This window comes from Cucurbita pepo, chromosome 17 (assembly GCF_057944985.1).
Source record: "Cucurbita pepo subsp. pepo isolate OVF chromosome 17, ASM5794498v1, whole genome shotgun sequence".
Taxonomy (NCBI): Eukaryota; Viridiplantae; Streptophyta; class Magnoliopsida; order Cucurbitales; family Cucurbitaceae; genus Cucurbita; species Cucurbita pepo.
The window spans coordinates 14058908-14080218 of NC_141814.1; the positions used below are offsets into that span (position 1 = coordinate 14058908).

General features: G+C 38.8%; 7 protein-coding genes across 8 annotated transcripts; all 7 read right to left on the reverse strand.

Moving 5' to 3' along the window:
- Positions 1–59: 59 nt before the first annotated feature.
- On the reverse strand, positions 60–4020 carry LOC111778417 (ARM repeat superfamily protein). The gene is made up of 8 exons (XM_023658220.2): positions 3616–4020; positions 2318–2409; positions 1942–2092; positions 1482–1609; positions 1245–1403; positions 977–1162; positions 527–733; positions 60–438 (listed from the first exon to the last, which is right to left on the reverse strand). Exons 1-8 carry the CDS (start codon positions 3851–3853, stop codon positions 418–420), a joined length of 1182 nt encoding a protein of 393 aa, XP_023513988.2. The 5' UTR covers positions 3854–4020; the 3' UTR covers positions 60–417.
- A 159-nt stretch (positions 4021–4179) lies between these two features.
- On the reverse strand, positions 4180–5823 carry LOC111778415 (UPF0481 protein At3g47200). Its single transcript, XM_023658219.2, has 2 exons — positions 5130–5823; positions 4180–5039 (listed from the first exon to the last, which is right to left on the reverse strand). The coding sequence occupies exons 1-2, from the start codon at positions 5727–5729 to the stop codon at positions 4326–4328; spliced, it is 1314 nt and encodes a 437-aa protein (XP_023513987.2). The 5' UTR covers positions 5730–5823; the 3' UTR covers positions 4180–4325.
- Positions 5824–7116: 1293 nt separating this feature from the next.
- On the reverse strand, positions 7117–9474 carry LOC111778414 (UPF0481 protein At3g47200). The gene is made up of 2 exons (XM_023658217.2): positions 7987–9474; positions 7117–7904 (listed from the first exon to the last, which is right to left on the reverse strand). The coding sequence occupies exons 1-2, from the start codon at positions 8611–8613 to the stop codon at positions 7179–7181; spliced, it is 1353 nt and encodes a 450-aa protein (XP_023513985.2). The 5' UTR covers positions 8614–9474; the 3' UTR covers positions 7117–7178.
- Positions 9475–9617: 143 nt separating this feature from the next.
- LOC111778418 (uncharacterized) lies at positions 9618–11969 on the reverse strand. The gene is made up of 4 exons (XM_023658221.2): positions 10547–11969; positions 10348–10442; positions 10000–10269; positions 9618–9914 (listed from the first exon to the last, which is right to left on the reverse strand). Coding segments are annotated over exons 1-4 (390 nt in total). The 5' UTR covers positions 10571–11969; the 3' UTR covers positions 9618–9913.
- Positions 11970–12124: 155 nt separating this feature from the next.
- Positions 12125–13077, reverse strand: LOC111778419 (small ribosomal subunit protein eS27y-like). Its single transcript, XM_023658222.2, has 4 exons — positions 12922–13077; positions 12732–12833; positions 12607–12635; positions 12125–12490 (listed from the first exon to the last, which is right to left on the reverse strand). Exons 1-4 carry the CDS (start codon positions 12922–12924, stop codon positions 12364–12366), a joined length of 261 nt encoding a protein of 86 aa, XP_023513990.1. The 5' UTR covers positions 12925–13077; the 3' UTR covers positions 12125–12363.
- A 475-nt stretch (positions 13078–13552) lies between these two features.
- On the reverse strand, positions 13553–17352 carry LOC111779356 (integral membrane family protein). Its single transcript, XM_023659506.2, has 5 exons — positions 17054–17352; positions 15089–15452; positions 14587–14657; positions 13996–14094; positions 13553–13888 (listed from the first exon to the last, which is right to left on the reverse strand). The coding sequence occupies exons 1-5, from the start codon at positions 17282–17284 to the stop codon at positions 13778–13780; spliced, it is 876 nt and encodes a 291-aa protein (XP_023515274.2). The 5' UTR covers positions 17285–17352; the 3' UTR covers positions 13553–13777.
- Positions 17353–18888: 1536 nt separating this feature from the next.
- Positions 18889–20555, reverse strand: LOC111778828 (ethylene-responsive transcription factor ERF113). 2 transcript variants are annotated; one of them, XM_087118979.1, is made up of 2 exons: positions 20234–20508; positions 18889–19597 (listed from the first exon to the last, which is right to left on the reverse strand). In XM_087118979.1, the coding sequence occupies exon 2, from the start codon at positions 19531–19533 to the stop codon at positions 19003–19005; it is 531 nt and encodes a 176-aa protein (XP_086975105.1). In that variant the 5' UTR covers positions 19534–19597; positions 20234–20508; the 3' UTR covers positions 18889–19002. The 2 variants fall into 2 exon arrangements, 1 of the variants encoding a protein (XP_086975105.1); XR_015413250.1 differs by having other exon boundaries at positions 19389–19526; positions 20234–20555.
- Positions 20556–21311: the final 756 nt, after the last annotated feature.

Here is a 21311-nt window from a genome sequence, read left to right on the forward strand (position 1 = left end):
CAGTGATTGTTTGAGACGCTATTTAGAACATCTCAACCATTTTAGATACACTCAAGTAATAGAACACGTAATCTCCAACTCTGATTATAGGGTTTCTTGTTAGCACAGTTGGGATACAAGGCTATCCTTCATTTCATGGCTGGTTGAATGAAGACTAATCTAAGAAGGCTGGGAAGGATCTAGTACGCATTGTTTTCAGAACTTTTAATTTCAGAATATTTATGAACAATGTTCTACAGATTTCATTCCTATAAACCAAACCCAAATTCATCATTCTTTTTTAGTTTAAAAAAAAACTCCCCAATATTACGTTGTTGCGAAAATTTCAACATCCCCTAAGGTTGTGGCTAGGATGTAGCTAAACAGACTAGGTTAGTAGGAAAGCATGGTACATGTCAAATTTCAACATCCTCCTGTTCATGTTGGAACCTGCATCCTCTGTAAACAATAAATCATATTAAGTCCACTGCCCGCAGATTAATAACTCACCATTACAATGACTAATCAATCTCAGAGTAGAAACTACCTTTCCCAGCCTTTCATGGAAAATTAACTCCACTTGGTTTCGTAGACTTTCCACATCCATAGCATAATCTCGGTGATCTTCCTCTTCCATTAATACCTCCAGTTTCACCCTCATCCTCTCCAAAGCAACATCCAGCCCACAAAATTCTCTTAAAACTTGAGCTTTCGTTGTCCTCAGAAGCAACAGGTTCTTTAGAGCAATGAGGGCCTGTAAATTCACATCAACACCTTTCGTTTGAATAAGGGCCACACCTCTTAATTTACAAATGTACACATGTCAGATAAATTTTGGAATATGCTCAGAAAACAGACATCTTGAGCCAAACAACAATAATGCAATACCTTCATGGCTTCTTCTACAAAATGAACAATTAATCTATAAGGATGCTCCTGTTCATGCGCCTAAAAGATAACAAATTAAAGTGCAGGACTCTGACAAATAAAAACCCACCTTCTCCTGGAGGTCAATGTCCTTCGAATGGGTTAGATCAACCACAGACTTCAAGAAAAAACGATCACCAAAAAATGACCTCTCAGCCTCATCTGCTTTTTCTAGTTGTGTCTCAGCCAGATCACTTACCAAAAACACAGCTTTCTTTTGCAATCTGATATCCATACTTGAGTTTCTTAAAATATCCTATAGAGACCATAAGAAAACGGTCAATTTTATATATCATGAAAGTGACACATCAATCCTCTTTTAATCTTCAGTTGGTCACCTGAAGCATAGTTTCTCCAGCTGCGGCATAGAATAATTCCTGGCCAGATAAATTATTTCGAACCAAGGAGGAAATAGCATAAAACGCCTTGATGGCTTCTTCTACAAAATCAGATTTCGCCATCCTTACTAATTTTGACAGTGCCCCGAGTTCCAATACCTGACAATAAGAATGTAACTGGAGGCAAATTCTACAAAGAGGTCTATAAGAGTAATTCCACTCGGCGTAAGGCAGTACCTGCTTTTGAACAATAGGGTTATTCTGACTGGCTTTTCCAAGAATCCATGCTGCCACTTTCCTAACTTCAGGATCAATATGATTAAGCTCATGAATAAGCACAGCAAGGCCCCCAAGTTTGCCCAAATCTACGGGAAAAAGATACAAATTTTCAATAATGTAAAAGAAGGTATGATAACAAAGCCAAAAACACTGCATCTGAAAATAGTTAGGTCCTAGCTTCTTGTGGCAGCAAATTTTCAAGAATATCTCATGAATGTTAACATGTATTTGAGATTTCTTTTCAAGAGTGAGTGCTTTTGAGTCTTTAACAAAAAAAAATATTTTGAGTGTCTTCAATGTGTAACATGAAGTGTAAGGAATAGAATGAAGAAATTCACAAAGGTAAAAGCCACAGGCAACTGAAACTACTAAAAATGAGTTCCAAGGATCTTCAGCTAATAGTGAAACTAGAACTAACCATTTGCATTATCTATAGGCTCAACAAGAATTAAAAGCTCCTGTAATGCTCGATACCGATCTTCCAATGATAGAGAGGAATTTTTCAAGTCATCTATCGCAATTTGCATCAGCTTTGCATCTGATGGCATCTTCAACTTCTCCATTAGGTCCTACAAAAGCAGAGTACTCTAAATGAGATGAATAAATATTCAAAGTTATGCAATCCATAACAAAAGGGAATAACATAAATATACACATTCTTTTAAAATAGGAAACATTACTTTAAAATAACGAAACTTATAAAAATGGACACACACATAAATACAGAATTTTCATCTCTTGACCATTTCGTTGATTAATTTCCATGCAAAAACTAAAATACATTACATTTGCACCTTAATTTCTTCCTGACGCTTCTTTAGCTCACTTGGAGACAATTGCTTCACATCCTGGGCAGTTTCCTTTAGTTTTTCAGGATTAGAATGCCCTGGTTCAGACAAGTACACTAATCAAAAAGTTGGTTCAAACGATTGGAAAAATCTGAGGCTCTCCATTACAACTATACCAGGGGAACTTCAGCTTTTAATAATCCATTTCATTTAATAAAATAACTTGCAAGACTTGAAAAAAAAAAAAATCAAGATTGTTCAATGGCATGTTCCACAATAGGCAAAAAAAAAAATGAAATGTAAAATTGCTCCGCGAAACTTCAAAAATATGGAGAAGACTCCAGCATACAACCAATGAACACACATGTCCAAACCCATTGTAAACTGTTTTCAAAGAGAAAAAGTAGATGGTTAGGATAGACGTTCAAGATAAAAGGCATCACAAAAACTAAGTTCCAAGGAGGATGAATGAAGAAAACAAATGAAAAATTTACGTTTAATGATACAGTTTAACTACTCTGCAGACTAACGTCAAATATTACAGGTAGGCCTTCCCACACTTGTGAAAGACATATTGCAGAAGTCTATTCCAAGGTGGAACTCTTTTAACTAGATTCTAGTATCCCAGCATCCTTTTTCCTTTTTGTTGAGTGTGTGCAAGCAAAAATATGCCATTTCAATTTTTCACCGCCTGTTTCTGAACCAGCACAACAAACTTTCTCATACTTTCTGAACACTACCCTACACTCACAATTCCCGCCAGAATTCCTCCTTCTCCTTCATTCTACAGAGTCCATAAATATCAAACCATCATCAAGTTCCACCATGCTCAATAGAGAAACTGCACCTTCTAGCACGTCCACCATCTTCAGTTTCCATCCATCTCATAGTGTTAATAACCCTCCTGACCTTCCATATCTCTTCACTCCCGACCAACCTACAATGGTAAAGGGCTGCACAAGGATTACACCAACTTTCTGTCAACCGTTGCTAATATAGACGCCTGGGTTAAACTTCCACCCACCATACCAACACCTTCTACTCACTGCAATTACTTCCTACTGACGAAGTGTACAAATTATGTTACATTATAGTTTGAAAACATATTTATTCTACAAGTATAATTTAGGTTAAATTTGAAGAGTTCTTCGGCAGAACAATGTTGCTAAGAAATCTTAAACTACACACCTACTACACTAGGTTTAGTGGCCTGGATTTCAATCATCCTTGTGATTGCTAATGCTATCATTTAATTGTACAACTTTATTGCTGAACATGAAAGGCAATAATGAATGTAAGAGTACCTATAGCCCACTGTAACATGCTATCCAAGGAAGAAAAGCCGCCATCAAAGCCATCGGCATCGTGAACGACTGGTGCAGCAGCGGTGGAATCTTCCTCTGGCCTGTACTGGATAAGGAGATCGCCCTCTTCTTTTGCGGAAGACCAGATTAAACCTCCCGCAGAAGATTTGTTTTCGTCTGCAATCACAAATGTGAGAGTGAACCATAAACAGAACCCAGGTACTAGGCACCGCTCCATGTGTTTGCTCTTTCGGCTTGGAAATTCCAAAGATCGGTGAGTAGTTTCCTTTCCCCCTTGGATACAATTAGTTCGAAATCTCAGCTAAGATCTGAGGGAGTTTGAAGATTGCAGTTGAGAAGTTGGGAAGCAATTGAGGGAGGGGAGACGCAGACTTTGCTCGGAAGAGACGACACAAAGTGATCCAGGATGAGTTTGAGAGTGTGATTGTGAGATGGTTCTCGAAAAGTTGTTGGGCTGGGCTGGGCCGGGCCGCTGGGTATTCGTTTGGGAAATTGCTTTATTTTGAGTTTCTTATCTATTTGATGTAATGTAACATAGGCATTCCACATATCCATAAAATAACAGATTTTTTTTTCACGAAAGGTGTATATTCCCACAATTAAAAACGAAAAAAACAAAAAAAAAAAACACAACATCCGTACACTCAAATCTTATTAAAAGAAGAGAAAAAAAAGAGAAGCAGAAGGAATCAGGGCTTGAGGTAGTAATCAAGAAACTGGTAGATGGCCTGGAGAATTAGGATGATGAAACCAAAAATAGCAGCGCATAAGGAGATGATAGTCCATGGGCTTTGAAAGTAGTCGTGTTTCAGAGTTGCGCAGCGTTCATTCCAGGGCTGGTTGCAATGCTCATTCACCTTCTTGTGCACCCCAGCCATGTGGGTATCCAAGCCCATACTCGCCCCACTCCCCAGCCGATTGAACAAACCCGCCGCTTCTTTATCATTCCCAACCGCATTTGCCAATACCTTCTCGCCCGCCAGCACCGCCACATCTCTCTCATCGTCTATCAGATTACTCATCAAGATCACGAAAGACGTCACTCTGCGTCCAGCCTTCATGTGGAGTTTCTCGAACGCCATCACATTCAACAACGTGGATTCCGTGTCGTCGTCCACCATCAACTGCGGCAGCCACAACACGCCTCCTTTTGCATCGAAAAACACGTCCGTAAGGCTATCTGTCTTGCTCCTCTTGAATTTGATCCCCGCTTCACGAAGCTTCGTTGCCGGCGGAATCACCTGACTCTCCGGATCTGAATGGTCAAGCTCCACGCTCCAGTCCGTCCGGTCAATCGGAGGATGCAATAACGATTCCTTATACATCTCCAAAATGTGCAAGCAGTCTTTCATTACCTCATTCCGGGGGATGTTCAACCAATTGGAAACCAGTTTTTGCAGATCCTGTGTGCATTTTAAACTATATAAGCGGAATGAGTTGAGATATGATTAAAAAAAAGAAAAAAAGAGAAGGAGATGAATTTAGTTGCCTGCCTGAGGTAGTTGTACATTACGGGCTGCTATAGAATACAGCTTCTCAAGAAGCAGCATGGGTAGCTGATTCTCAAGCAGAAGCATGTCCTGTTTTATATCCGGACTGACATTAATTAGAGAGTCGGGGCAGTTGATTAAGAATCCCAGCATGAAACACCCATCCACAATCATGAGCTGCAAGAACTTGCCGGGGTCTTCCGTCCATTCTTCCTCAAGCTTATCGTATGATTCCATGAGTTCATCCAAAATGGTGGACACACCCCTCACAATGGATTCAACGTCCAACAGACATCGGGTTTTAAAAGAGTAGAACAGTTTTAGCTTCTCCAGCTCCATGGGTGACAGATGTTGCTTCCCGTGGTTGTATGGCCCCAATGACACCACCCGCGGCTCGTAAGCTTTGGGATGAGTTTGTGTCATGAAGAATGGTATTTTGTAGATGGAAAGAAGTTCGCTGCTTTGCTCTGCTTCCATGTTGAGGATGGCAGGGGAATCCAAGAGTTGATCCAGAGTGCCCTTGACCCGAACAACCATGTCAGCTTTATCCCCAATATTGTCATCTCTACCAAGCATGACTTGCAGCGATGGGTGTTTCTCCATTGCTTATAAAAATGCTACCAAAAACTTGCACCTTCACACCGCAACCCTCATGGATATATATACATAAACTTAACAGGCGCAGCGCCAATCTTTGGTTTTGGTTTTGGTTTTGGTTTTGGTTTTGGTTTTGGTTTTGGTTGCATGAATAAAACTTGTCTTGATGTCCAAGAATGTGTCTCATTTCCTTCTCACTTTCTTTTCTTTTCTTTTCTTTTGCTTTGCTTTTGCTTTGCTTATCATTATTATTCTCATTTTGTAGCTCACTCTCTTCCCCTCAAACAACAGCAGCCCATCATTGTTGCCTTTTAATGTTTTGTTAATCAAACCTCCTTTTCATGCTAAGAGGAGTCTGGATCGATATCAGTTGTTAGCTCTAATACCAATTGTTAGGATCGCTCAATTGGATCGCTCAATTGTGGGAATATTAAAGAATTTAAGGAGGAATCTTAACTAAAGGTTTTGTATTGATGATCAGGTATATACAATAAGAGAGAATACAAGAAAAGTACATTTTGAGAGCACTCTTGCTTAATTCAAAGACTTTTGATTTTTATAGAGGTTAAAACCTCCGTGCTAGCAAGGTGTTGGTGGACATGATGTGCGTACAAGGGTGTTAGAGGCGTTGGTGCGGCATGGGGCGCACACGCACTCATGGTCATGTAGGGTGCACGTGCATGGAACCAACGAGCACACTCAAAAGTCAATATACTCGGCATCAATGTAAACTTCCAATCCAAGAAAATTGTTCTGTTTGAATATGTTCTTTTTTTCCAAAAGTTCCTTTCAGATAGCAATACACTCAACAAGGTACTTAAAGGTGAAGCCCCCATGGTTCATGCGTGAATAGGCTACATTTGTTGAGTATGTTATGTGGGATCGAGTGTCGATTCATATTTGTTTTTTCTTGTTTCCATCAATATTGTGCTATGAAAATACATTGAGCTGAAGTACCTACCTGCTTCGATTAAGAAAAAGTATTGTAGCCTATTAAGTTCTTTACTCTCAAATTCTTTCATCAATTTCCTTGTGAGTTCAACTATTTTCTTCCTTTCCTTATCTAGTGACTATGATGTCATCTACATATATACACGAGAAGGAACTATAAATTCCCCTAGATCCTGAGTACTTTATAAGTGAGTGCGAGCTTATATCCACAAATTTTTATTGTCTTTGTGAATCCTCGTATCATATCATGAGAGTCTAAATTTAAGTTGAGAGTCTAAATTTAAGTTGAGACAAAAAACATGAGAGTCTAAATTTAAGTTGAGAGTCTAAATTTAAGTTGAGACAAAAAAAAAAAAACAATAAAAATGAATATCAAAGAAGAAAGAGATACGTAAGAAGAAAGAGATAGATAGATAAATTAAAAAAAATTAAAAAAAAATAAATAAAAATAAAAAAAAATGGTGGACCAGGTTATAATGGTAGATGGTGTGGAGCAAGTTAGTATTATTTCTTTTTCCCCTTGTAGTAATCAAGAAGTTGGTAGGTGGCCTGGAGGATTAGGATGAGGAAACCAAAAATAGCAGCGGTTAAGGAGATGACGGTCCATGGGTTTTGAAAGTATTGGTGCTTCAGAGTTGCGCACCGTTCATTCCAGGGCTCCTTGCAGTACTCATTCAGCATCAAGTGCACCGCCATCATGTGCCTGTTGGGACCCATAGCCACCCCTTTCCCCAGCCGACTGAACAACTCTGCCGCTTGTCTGTCATTCCCAAGCGCATTTGCCAACGTACCCTCGGAGGATAGCAGCGCCACATCTCTCTCGTCGTCTATCAAATTACTCATCAAGATCACGAAAGACGTGATGATAAAAGGCGCTTCTTGGGATTCACCATCAACGTGGAGTTTCTCAAATGCCATCACGTTTAAGAAAGTGGACTCAGTGTCGTCGTCCACCATCAACATCGGCAGACTCAACACGCCTTGTTCTTTATCGAAAATCACGTCCTTAAGGCTCTTCGTCCGGCTCCTCTTGAATCTGATCCCCGCTTCACGAAGCTTTGTTGCGGGCGGAATGACTTGACACTCCGCGCCTGAAAGCTTATCCTTCTCACACCAAGGCGTCCGGTCTACCGGAGGACGCAATAATGAGGCCTTATACATGTCCAAAATGTGCAAGAATTCTTCGTCCAGATCTGTCGTGGAGATGCCCAACCAATTGCAAATCAGCTCCTGTGTGCATTTTTAAGAGAAGAAGTAGAGAGATTATTAGAATTTAGAAGAAGAAGGAGAAGGGGGAGATGAAGTAAGTTGCCTTGGGTTGTTGTTCCTTGTCGCGTTGTGAGATGAAGATAGGGCCTGCTATAGAATACAGCTGATGCAGAAGCTTCATGGGTAGCTGATTCTCAAGCAGCAGCGTTTCCTGCCTTATATCCATCTTCATGTTAATTAGAGATGCAGGGCAGTTGCAGAGCAACTCCAGCAAGAAACACCCATCCACAATCATGAGCATCAAGAACTTGCCTGGATGTTGAGTCCATTCTTGGTCAAGCCTATCGTATGATCCCAACAGGTCATCCAAAATGCTGTGCACACCGCTCACAACGGCTTCAACGGGCAGTCCTCTGGTTTTAAGAGAGTTGAACACTTTAGCCTTTTCCCGTTCCATGGGTGACAAATGGTGCTTCCCCTGGTGGTATGGCCCAAATGACACCACCTGGGGATCGAAAGCTTTGTTGAAAGCTTCGGGGTGAGTATGTCTCATGAAGAATGGTAGTTTGTAGATACAATGTGTGATGGCAGGAGAATCCAACCCAGGTTCATTCAGACAGCCCATCACCTGAATAACCATGTCAGGTTTATCCACATTGTCATCTCTAATAAGTTTGATGGACAGCGGTGGCTGTTTCTCCATTGCTGCTACCCAAATTTGCACCTTCATTCCTCAACCCTCGTGGATATATACAACAACATAGAGGCGCAGCACCAATCTTTGGTTTTGGTTGCATGAATAAAACTTGTCTTGACATCCAAGAATGTGTCTCGTTTCTTTTTTCTTTTGCTTTTCTTTTATCTTTAACATTATTCCAAACACTTTTTAAAATGATGGGAGAGTTTTATCAGAACAGCACCACGTTAGGCCATATAGCACTCCAAACAACTCTCAATCGACCTTTTCAAATTAGTCATATTTCCGGAATTTATCTTGGAGGAGCTGCTTGTTAAGCAAATTTGATCATATCACCTAAAATACATCAAACGGGTAATGATATCCTAATGGTACAGTTCTTTGAGTCCCAACAAAGCAAAGCAAAAACTCGTTAAAAGTGAAAACAAAGTGGTTGGCTTAAATAGGAATAATGCTTTGTAGTGGGAACAATTTTACTTCATCCAAAGACTTCTTCAAAACGATGGACATAAATGTTACCATCTATCAAACCTTTTCTAAAACCCTATATATATAAGTCATCAAAGCTTATCTTCAACCATAATAGTTCGCAAAATCCTTGAGCAAAAGCTCAAAATTCTAATTCTAGAGTACACTTTTTAAACCTATACGTTATCCAAATTACCTCCAAAGTAGATCTTTTTTCCACTATCCAATAGTCACCTGTGGTGTAAGCTTCCCATGCAAGAAAATGATAAGATTTCCTTTTATATAACACAACACCCTGCAAGCTACTTGAAGGTGAAGCTCTGGTGGTTCATGCATGAATAGGCTACACTCAACCACGGATAGGCTACACTCATTGAATATGTTGTGTTTGATTGAGTGTGAGCTACAAATATTAGCCTCTACCCTCTAGTACATTTCTCTACTGAGTCTCCCAAATGGATCCATTAGAATTGGTGCAAGTTTGGTTTTAAGAGTACTTTGCTCTGTCGTCTTAAAATCAGATTCACTCCAATGATAAAATGAATGGAAGAAGAAGAGAGAATCGAAGATGAAGAAGATGAAAACAATTCCAAGGTCCCAATTTGGGGAAGTCCAATTGGTTTTATTTTACATGAAAAAAAAAAAACAGAACCGAGGGCCTCATGCCTAGACCTAGTCTGCTCCATCCAACACCACAAAGGGAAGAGATCCAGAACCAGAAGGGCACATTATATACACACACACACAGTGGTGGGAATCAGAAGTAAAGAAATGAAGACATTCAAATGCTTACACACAAGGGGTTGTTCAACGCCGGGCAGGATCCACCCACTCCAGCAGTTTTGGGAGTGTCAGCATTAGGGCGCCTGAAACCAAAGGGCATACTATACTAAATAACAATAATAATAAATATTGTAAACTTGAAGTGAGCTGGTAAAAGGGATCCCGTACTACACAGTCTTGGTGTTGTCCTGGACGTGGGCCACCTTCCTAAGAATGGATTTGTTGATAAACTTGTCGGCGGAATTGATGACGGTGTCGGGCTCCTCCACCTCCGGGATGCTCTCCCTCTTCTTCTTGCTCACATTGACCACCGGCGAATGCAGTAGCTGCTGCTTCGCCGTGTGGGTTCCCATCATCAAAACAATCCCTACGAACCCCAACACAATGTAGACTGGGGCGTACTCACCCTTCATGTAGTCGCTCCTACTCGGACTGCCCCTGTGTTCCACAATCAACCATTCATTAGCAAGCACTACATATTATAACTATTCAATAATAGTGGGTTTGCTTATTAACTTAGAAGACGTAGCAGCATTTTCAATGGTGGAAGCGGTGCTGGACGACGCTAACCGACGCTTCCCTTGGGTCCTAAGCATTGATTTCCACGCAGACTGCATGCATCACAATATCGTTATCAGCAGTAATCAGATATTAATGAATAATGCTCCTACAAAAAGAAGGAGAAGAAAGAAGGGGTTGAAGCGGTGTGGCTCACGGTGAGAGAGGGTCTGAAAGCCATTTCTTTGGATCGTGAGCAGATGGGGATCGGATTGAACTCGTGTTTAAAAGGGTTAGTTGTTGACCAAGTTTATAGAAGGCCATGTGGAGGACGTACAACAGGGAATACCAACTCCTGATGCGCCTTGGCCGGACACGTTACCTCCATGCACACATTTTAGGACTTCTGGTTTTCACACACCAACTGTTCGCCTCATATTCCGCCCTCATTCTAATTTATAGCTACCGCACGTTTTCGTCCACATAACAGCATAGAGGTCCGGAGTTTTTTTTTCTTCATAAATTTCAATGTAATGCCGTCCCTAAGTTCTTTGTTGTTCTGTTTTTGGTTAAATTATTATTTTAGTCCAACATAGGTTATTTCTTAGGTACTTCTTTTCAATGTTTGATATATTTTTTTTTTTTTTTCTTTTTGTCTAGTTGGGATCTTTTTGTCTTCTATTACCATATTTCACATCCAACCATGTAGAATACAAAACCAAGCTAAAAAGCTACTAAACATTGACATACTCCAAAAGGCTCCAAACAAGTCAGAATGCTTATACGATATCTACAACTAGTGTCCAGACACTAGCTATATTCTAGCAATTTAAATCATCAAGGCAACGTCAAGAATCTGCCAAGAGTGTTGAGACACTTGTCCCAAGTACCCTATCCTCAAAACATGTCCATGCCTCAATTATTGAAGTTTCGACCATAGCATCTATGGTAGAGCATCTTATGTTTGAACACTACTTGAAATTCCTTGATTAACACACTTGGGTGGAGCATAGAGGCATAATAGAAATCCATACATGAACATTCTTTGTGTACATTTTGAGAGCAAATTTGGGAGAGACTAAACGTTTATATGTTGTTAAAGCACCTTCAATTTTAGGAGAACGTCATTTGGACCAAGTCTAATGTAGTATGGTGACATTTTTTTCTAACCATACTAGAAAAATATGTTGAGTTTTTATGTCTTTTGTCTATGAAACTTCCTATACTGATCGTTCAGAGAATTTGGATGTTGTGTTCATAGTGGCGGGAGGACACAAACTTGTAGATCAACTACACGGTGGAAGAACGAATCGTATTGGACACTAAATTTTCAGGGTGTGTAATAATATGGCAAAAGCTGGGTGGGGTGGGTGATTTGAACTTCTCCATTCGCCATATTCAAAAGGCGTCACATTATGGATAACCAAGGCCGAGGAAACAGAGGGCCAAACATTAGACCACAGGACCAAAAATATGTCAGAATATAGTATCAAACATTCTCTGCGACACTCGTTCGATGGATGCTACTTAGTAGTACAAAAACGACAAGCACACCAGAAAAAGACGATAAGAACAATTGAAAATAAGGATCAAGGGGAACAAATAGACAACCACTCCCTGACATTGAGATAAAAACAAGAATTCCCGATGACTTTGAATTAACTATCTGATAAATAACAAATATCAATCCAATATTTCCAACACTAAAAGCATCAGAAAATAGGATCTAAGTTCATAACTCGTGGAATAATGGCAGCCAAATCAAAACAGTTCGATCAATTAAAGAAGTATTGGATAACACGCAATACAACTGATGTGTGAATTACTTCAAACAAAGTTTAGTTTCATTGAAAACATGAAAATTAACGTACTGCAACAACGGGGACAAAATGCTCCTCTTCTCAAGCAAAATTGAATAATCAACATGCAAAACGTAGAAAACCCGAGACAAAGAAAAATTGTGCTCAATTGCAATATCAAAATTCAAACCCATCCATCCTGATCCTACTAAAAGCCAATTCTGGGGCCAAGGAATTAGTCACCCTTTCTTCTGAAGGAGCAGCCTTCTGTTAGCCTAGCGCGCCCTCCAGTTGGCTGGCACAAGACCGACTGGCAATTCCCACATACCACGACTGTCTGTGAATGACTGAATACAGTGGTTCTGTTATTCATTCAAAGAGTTATGTGCCATTACTCACTTAAGAACCCAACTTCAACAACTTGCAGAAAAAAGAAAGGTCACATAACCATAATACATGAGAAAAGATGAAAACTTACATGTTAAAGCAACCCTGGCACTTCACGTCCTGCCCACAGAAATCACAAAACAGCTCGATCACCATTGTCGGAGAAAAGATTATTAGATCAAACAAAGCAAAAAGAATTTAAACGAAAGAGCAAACCATGAAGAATGAGTTGGGCGACTGTACGAGACGCTTGAGCTTATGCTTTCTCTTCTCAAGTTCGGCCGGAGGATTAAGCAAATCAATATCGTTTTGAAGAACCTGAAAATAGCGTGAAAGAAAGTGAAAATTGTTGGATCCAAATTCAGTAGAGAAAAAAAGGCATAATCGAATGTAGCAGGAAGTTTACCATGTTGATCAGTAAGGAACTGTCTGGATCGCGAACCCTAGAATCCCAACGAGAGTTCGCGAAAGAATCAGGGTGGTGCAATGAACGTTATAAAAAAGCGATATAGCGCCGTCTAGTAAGAATATAAGGGAGCGGCTGGAAATTTTGAACCGTTGGATTTCGTTAGAAATAAATCTCAGCCTTTAGTCTCTGAAGTGCCTAGGGCTACGCATGGCCATGAACTGAAGGGTATAACCGTCCATTCACAAATATTAAGTAAAATGTTCTTCCCTGTGAAAAGAAAATTATTATTTAGGTTAAAATTTTATTTTTGTCCTCATCGTTTGAATTTATTTTAATTGGTTTATTCCTAATTCACTCTTAGCTATCTCTTAATAGATGGTTGGATGATAAAAGTCTCAGGCTAATTTAGAGAATAATCATAGTTTATAATTAAGAAATATTCGGAATACTCTCTCTATCATACCGTGGAGAGTCGTGATTCCTAACAGAGATATAATCCTCGTGCCCAAATTTTATTTTAAAAAAAACCCTTTCAAGAATTGGATAGAAAAATTAACTGAGATAAAAATTAAAATAAAAAAATAAAAAAATAAAAAAAAAATCACGAAAGAAATTGAGACCCAAGAGAGATTTCTAAAGGAAGGCTCGTATTACAATCACTCCCATGCAAATATACAAATGTTGAGAAGAGTCAATATATGATATTATACACCAATAAAAAAAAAAAAAAAACATGAACAGCTTGGGTTGTAGTAGCGTTATGTATAAACTCTGGACTATTGACAAAGCTGCAGTAAGAAGTAAAACAGCTCGACTGATAACAGTTCTTCCTGGTGGGTGTCATTCAGATGTTCTAATCAACATTCTGACCAAGCTCTTTCTGCTCAAGCTTCGCAATCAACGCCTTCTTTTCGTCCTCTCCAAGATCATTGAACATGAAAACAGATTTGTCGCCAATATCATCCTGAAAGTAAATAACAAACAATAAAATGCACTACATATTCACGTCTTCATTTTCACTACAAAATAGGGTCTTCTGATTTAGAGAATGATCATTTGCTCAAACATTACCTTGATGGGTTGAGTGAACTTTCTCCCGGCAAATATCACAAACAGGGCCATCCATGAACCTAACAGACCAAGTTTGGCCCCATCGTCCATCAAACCACTCTGCATTTCAAACAAAGCCCCTCCAAACAGTTAGCGTACAGGCTCCTCCAAAGCTACAAAGATTTTAGGTCTACGGCTCAAAAAGATGCACATCCTTCATCATAATAATGCAAGCAAACAGTACTACAAGGCAACAAGGTACCACGGTTGAAAACTTATCATACATGTTATACCATGCCACGCTTCTTGTTGAAAAGTCTAACTCATGAGTTCCCTTGTTTTCTTATATACTTTTTTTTTTATATATATATATTTTCAAAAAATAACCAAGTTTTGAAAACTAAAAAAAGTAGCTTTCACTAACTTATTTTTGGAATTCGTAATTTCGTTATGAATCCAAATATTTTCTTAAAAATGATAAAACTCAGGCTAGAAAAATGATAAGAAAACTTTTTTTTAAAAAAAAGGTCAAATAGTTATCAAACGAGATCTTAATCATTCATCAATGAAGTTTCCAATTAGGAACTGTGAGCGTGTGAACGTGAACCATACCAGGTGGCCTAGTAGTAGCGTTGGTATGACAAAGGTAAGAACTCCAGCCTCAAGCTTTCCATAGCAAAGCCCTGCATAGAGAACAAACAGGTATTGGAAATTGAAACCGATACTAATCCTAAAGTAGGCGTGACCGATTGATATTATACTCTGAAATATGACTCACTGCATTTCAGACATCATACACCACAGGCTATTTTTTGTATCTTTAAAATGACCAGGAGGGACAAAAATAAACCACGGGGAGACAGAATAGATAAATCAAATGACCCAATATCACAGTAGAAACCTCTGCGCGTGATTAATAATTAAGTCCAACACCCAGCCCTCAATATCTTCTTTCTTCTTATTACTGCACTAGTGATCTATGAGACGTCACAAAAATACGAGCTTCGTAAACTTCAATGTCTTCTCCCTGATTATTAGCTTGCTTCATCATCAATACGACTTTAAAGACACAAAGTAAGTCAAAGACCCAGAAGATATTATAAATACTCGATACCTTCTTTGAAGACAAGTCCAGTCAGTGCTGCAAAGAGAGGACCAATAAACCAGACAGCCGATGGGTTATCGACCACATACTGCACTAAGCTGTCCCCAGCTGGTTGTGCAAGATTTACGTAAGCTACCAAAGATCCAGCAACACCAAGCACCCAAAAAGCTTGAAGAGTGCGCTTAATTGCTGTTACATATATGTGAATCAAAACTAGGGATAAGCCTAATCCTCCTCCACCCAAGGCATATAACAGATCAAGATTTTGCTTAAGTGTGTCACTCAATGAAGAGTTGTCGGGTAAAAAAGCAACTGATGAAGCTATCACAAAAGAGGTAGCAGCTGTCACTAAGCCCGCTCTATATAAAATTACCTGCCACAGTAAGCAAATTATCACTGAAATATTTGAGACTGTCTTCATCTTGTCATAGACTGTCTACGCAGGTTTAACCGCATGAGACTGTCTTCACCAATGAGTTATTGTGCGAGTACACATCAAATCCTAAATTACTAGTAAATGAATGCTGCTATCAGGTTTAAGCACTATGATACATAATTATTTAGCCAGGCACCATTATCTTGTTGAGGATGGTTGGGAGGGAGTTCCACATTAGCTAACTAAGGGGATAATCATGGATTTATAAGTAATGAATACATCTCTATTGGTATGAGGCCTTTTGGGGAAACCAAAAGCAAAATCATGAGAACATATGCTCAAAGTGGACAATATCATACAATTGTGGAGGTCCATGGTTCCTAACATGGTATCAGAATCACGCCCTTACTTAGCTCGGTCAATAGAATCATCAAGTGTCGAACAAAGAAGTTGTGAGCCTCGAAAGTGTAGTCAAAAGTGACTCAACTGTCGAACAAAGAGTGTACTTTATTCGAGGGCTCGAAAGAAGGAGTCGTGCCTCAATTAAGGGGAGATTGTTCGAGGGCACCATAGGCCACAGGGGAGGCTCTATGGTATACTTTGTTCGAGAGGAGAATTATTAAAGATTGTTGGGAGAGAGTCCCACGTTAGCTAATTAAGGAAATGATATGGATTTATAAATAAGGAATATATTTCCAGTGATATGAGGCCTTTTGAGAAAACCAAAAGCAAAACCATGAAATCTTATGCTCAAAGTGGACAAGATCATACTATTGTGGAGGTTTGTAGTTCCTAATAGATATTGTGAGCAAGGAGGCTTGGACACACAACTTAAGTGCTACAACAATTGAGCAAGAGCTGCATGAAAATTCCAGATCCAGATAACACACCAACATCTTAGTTCAGACAGAAAAAGGAATTTGAATTTCTCCGTTTAATCATTTTGAAACTTGAGTGAAAATAATCTGTGAGCACACACGTCTAAGCAATCAAGAAACTATAAACCTAAAATCACTTAGAAGCCCATAACTGTTATCATTAGTCATTACTCGGTTTCAAATTTCTTAGAAGCCCATAACTGTTATCATTGAGAGTGCGCTACGTGATTCTAGGTCTCAAGACCCAAAATCAAAAGATTACGAAGGGTGAATAAGAGACCTAGAAGAAGACGAGATGGATTTATTTCGATAGGATGCTAGAAGAAACGGCTACATTACTTTTTAATAGTAGTCCTACACAATCTCATAGGAGTTATGGAAATACAAATTCTTCTACCATTCAAGTTAGTGTTTTTTTTTTTTTCATTGGTAAGTGTTTGAACAAGTGTGCCCATAACTTAGACTGAACAACTACTACCTGACCCCATCCTTGGAAGTAACTAAGAATCCATAGAAATACAAGTTCTTGAACAACTCAGGACAAATTCAATAAAGTAAATGGCGCAGTTAAGGTGGGGAGATGAATAGTAACAAACTATAATACACACGAAGATTGGAGCTAATACACATAATCAATTACAGGGCAACCGCAAATCCCAAATTGTAAGAGACAACAATAGGATTAAAAAGAAAAGAAGAGAAAGAGTAAGTGAGAGGAACCTCTCTAACGTCGGAAGGATCAACGGTCCAAGGACCATAAATTCCCCGATAGACAGTGGAAGTAGGCGAGGATTGGCCAGCAGCCTTGCACTTGAGAGCTGATAACTTAGATGGCGAAGGGAAAGCAACTGGGGAAGGAAGCAGCAACTTAGTTTTAATATGAGCAGAATAATTAAGAGAAAGAAGGTTGGAGGGAGAAAGAATGGAGGCACATAAACATCCACACGCCATTTCGGACTCTCTCCGCCACAAAATCTCGCGCTTGTTTCCGTTTCCGTCGCACCAGTAAATGTTTTCTTGAAGACCCAGAGCATTCATCGCTAATGTGTACAAAACGTACACAATCATGATTGTGGGCCGGGCCGGATTTCACTAAATACTGATATGGGCCGACAATTAGTGAGGGACATTTTAGTTTCAAAGCCCAATCCAAAAATGTTTCGCGGGAAAACTAAGATAGTAGTTAGTTACAACTTAGAGGTTTGGATATATTAATTTTAATTCAATAAATGGCCAAGCATTTATTATGGATGGAGTATCATGCAATATAAAAATAGTGTACATCTCATGATAATATATATATTTTGACATAGACTTTAATTATAAACAATAGACTTTAATTATAAACAAGGATGAAAGTCTAATGACAAGTTGAAAAATTCAAATATTGTTCGTTGTTTACTTGGTCAATGAAATTAAAGAATAATAGTCAATTACCAGAAATTTTTATATGTTAATGGTCAAACTTTAAAAAAAAAAAAAAAAAAAAAAAAAAAAAAAAAAAACTTTAATTTAAAAATAGAGTAAATGGTCAAAGTTTAATGATAGAAGTTAATGTTTAGTATAGGAGTATTTGGGCGTGGTGCGTTTAAAAATGATGGTGACAGTTTGGTGCGTGGGAGATGAAACTTGGAAGGGAATAATAAAAGTAAAGAAAATAGAAAAGGGAAGCAAAGCCGCAAAAGTTGACGTGGAAAAAGCCGAAAGTAGCAGCAGCACCGTACGAGTCATAACTAGTGAGCATCACTAAAACAAACAAAATGAAAATGGTCCCCACACCCCCCAGCCTCCAATAATGGGTGTGCACCCCCACAGCGCCAAGCCCAACGCCAAGCCCAACGCCAAGCCCAACCCCAAGCCCAACCCCAAGCCCAAGCCCAACCCCAACCCCAACCCCTAGGGCTGTATCCCTCTCATCATCATTCATCCGTGTCCTCTCCCACGTCAGCTTCCTTTTTTTATATTATATGAAATCCATCTGAGATCACCCTTTTGTGGGGTTCGGAGGATTTGGGGAGACCCACTTGGAGGATGGAAGTTGGGTTTGTCCGGAGCAGTAAAGGTAAAGGTAGTGCTTGTGCATGCGTAATGTTTTAGACTCATTCTCATCCATCATATTTGCATAAATCCTTTGTATGCTCTTTATCTCTTCATTTCAATAATAGTATCAAATCAAACCCTCCTTTGTGTGCCGCCGTCGATTCCCCCATTTTCTTTCGGTGCCTTTTTCATGGAACCATCATTTTTTTCTCTTCCTTACTTTTTTTCCCTATGTCCCATCATTTCCAATAATAATAATAATAATAATAATAATAATAATAATAATAATAATAATCTCTTCTACTTTGTGACGGACACCATGGGCTCCTAATAATTGTACACACATATCTACGAATGAAGTAAATACGCCAATCTAAGTGCCCCCATCTTGGCCCTCCTCACACCCATATGTACGGACATTCTGAATATATTTATTTATATTCCTTTATTCCAATATTTCATTTGGGAATGAGTTGAGGATTATAAGGTTTGTAAATTATCATGAGCTAGGAAAATCATGAAAATAGGGGATGGATATATATATATATATATAAATATAAAATCTCATACGTGGGAGTAGTTGTGAGTACAAAAACTCATATAAATGTGAGCTAACAATCAATATTGGTTTAATTGGTTGAGCCACCGGGGCCGAAATCTTTCCCGTACTGATCTTGATCATGTTGTTGTTGTTGTTGTTGGTGGTGTTGGGACAAAGAAGAAGAAGAAGAAGAATAAAGAGGGTAATGGTGGGGTTGGTTGAGAAGAGTGGAGGAGTAATAAGGGAAGTCGGCGTCGGTGCTGGAGAGGAGTTGGGCGTACTGGTGAAGTCCGGGGAAGGCTTCTTCGTGGGACGGAGGAAGTGAAGGGGCTGGCGGGGTCGGGGCTAGAGGAGCGGAAGAAGCAGCAGCCCCAGCGGGGGGGAGAAAGGCAGAGTGAGGAGGGTTGGGTTGAAGGCGTTCAGGAAAATTAAGCTTGGCCTTGTTGCCTTTAAACCTCAGAGCGGCGTTGTCATAGGCAATGGCAGCAGCCTCGGCAGTGTCGAAGGTGCCAAGCCAAACTCTAGCCGCTTTGTTGGGGTCACGAATCTCCGCTGCCCATTTTCCCCATGGCCTTTGTCTTACGCCTCTATAATGTCGCTTCCTCCCACTTTCTGACATTACATTACATTACATTACATACATACAAATATGTGAATGGGTGCATGTGCAAGAGCTAGCGGCGCTATATATGCAAATATACATAGTTTTATATTATATTAAAGGCATTTTTATTATTATAATAATAATAATAATTAAAGGCATGCACACACATGACATGGACGTATCTCTTTCCTAGATCTCCCCCCCATGTTCTTCATTTTCTTAGGCTTTGGGAAAAAAAAAATTAAAAAAGAAAAAAAGTCGGTGCCCGTGACCAAATTCTGTAACATAACATGCATCGATCCAACTACCTTTATTGAGCACAATGTTTGATGATGTGTTTAGTATATGTGTTTGTGAGGAAAAAAACAAAAAAGAATTGAGGAAAATTGAGGAAAATTGAGGAAAATTGAGGAAAATGAAAGTTTGGTGAAAAGCCTAAAGAGAATAGGAAGGGTTGAATTGAATGGTGTGAAGGAAATTGATGATGATATGATATGATATGATATGCCAAGCCAAACCAAACAAACACCAATTTTATTGCTTTCTTTTTGGGTGCTTTCCATTCTCCACCACATACCACAAAAGAGAAGTTGTTTACGCAAAGTGAGATAGATAGATAGATAGATTGATGAATATATTTGAAGCATATGTGTAGCTCAAAAATCCCATGGCTATACTATATTATATGATAATAAGTAGGGTGAAGAGAAAGTACCTTGATTTTGAGAGAAATTAGAAGAACCCAAATCATTTTGATCCCTTTCTTCTTCCTCCGCCGGTGCTTCCCACGGAAGTGGGCGCTTTCCATGTCGCCGATCCACCTTTCTTCTCTAAATTACTAATTACAAATCTTCTTCTTCTTCTTTCAATTTTGGAATACAAACTCCACACAACAGAACAAACTTGGAAGAGGGAAAGATGATGAGGAAGATGAAGGGCATATATAATACACACACACGTACCTTTGCTTTGCACTCTTATTATCATTATTATTATTATTTCTATATATTTAACCAAATAAATTAAAAATAAAAAAAATCCATCCCATTCATTCATTCAACCCACAAGTGGCCACCAATAAAGCTAAACTTTTTTCTTTTTCTAATTACGTGTTGTCTAATATTAATTTCCCAGCCCCAAAAATAATCTTCAAACCCAAAATATTTTGATTCAAAACAAGTGTCAACAGAACATTTTTTTTATAAGGGTATAGAAACTTCTCTCTAGCATAGCCGTAAATTTGAGCCGTTACAAAATGAGGAAAAGGGAATGCAAAAAGAACAAAATTTACTAACCCTGGATTACAAATATTCTAATGAAAGTAAGTATAAAAGGATAAGGTATTTTTGAGAATTGAAACTTTTAAAAGGATAAGTGTTAATAGGTAGGGAGAAAAGTCTTTACATTTGAAAATAACAATTCATATCAATTTTTATTTATTATGTTGACTAAGTTTTGATTTCTAACAACAAAACTGAAAATCATTTATTTTCAAAGTTTCAAAGTCCCAAACTTTGAAACCTTGAGGAAGTGAATTCAAACATTGCATTTACGGAATGAAACTTTGTGTATTCAAAAAAATAGGATAGCTCTTACGTTATAAGAAAGATATGATGAACTATCGACTTTTGGGAGTTATCTCAATCTTTAATATGTTCCCCCATGTAGGCAACAAAGCACGTCGAGCTATCTCTACACTCAAATCATCCAATTCGTGTCATTTTATCTTCTATGGTTTCAACACAAAATATATTATAGTCATATCCCTTATAGTATATCTTGAAAGAGGTTGC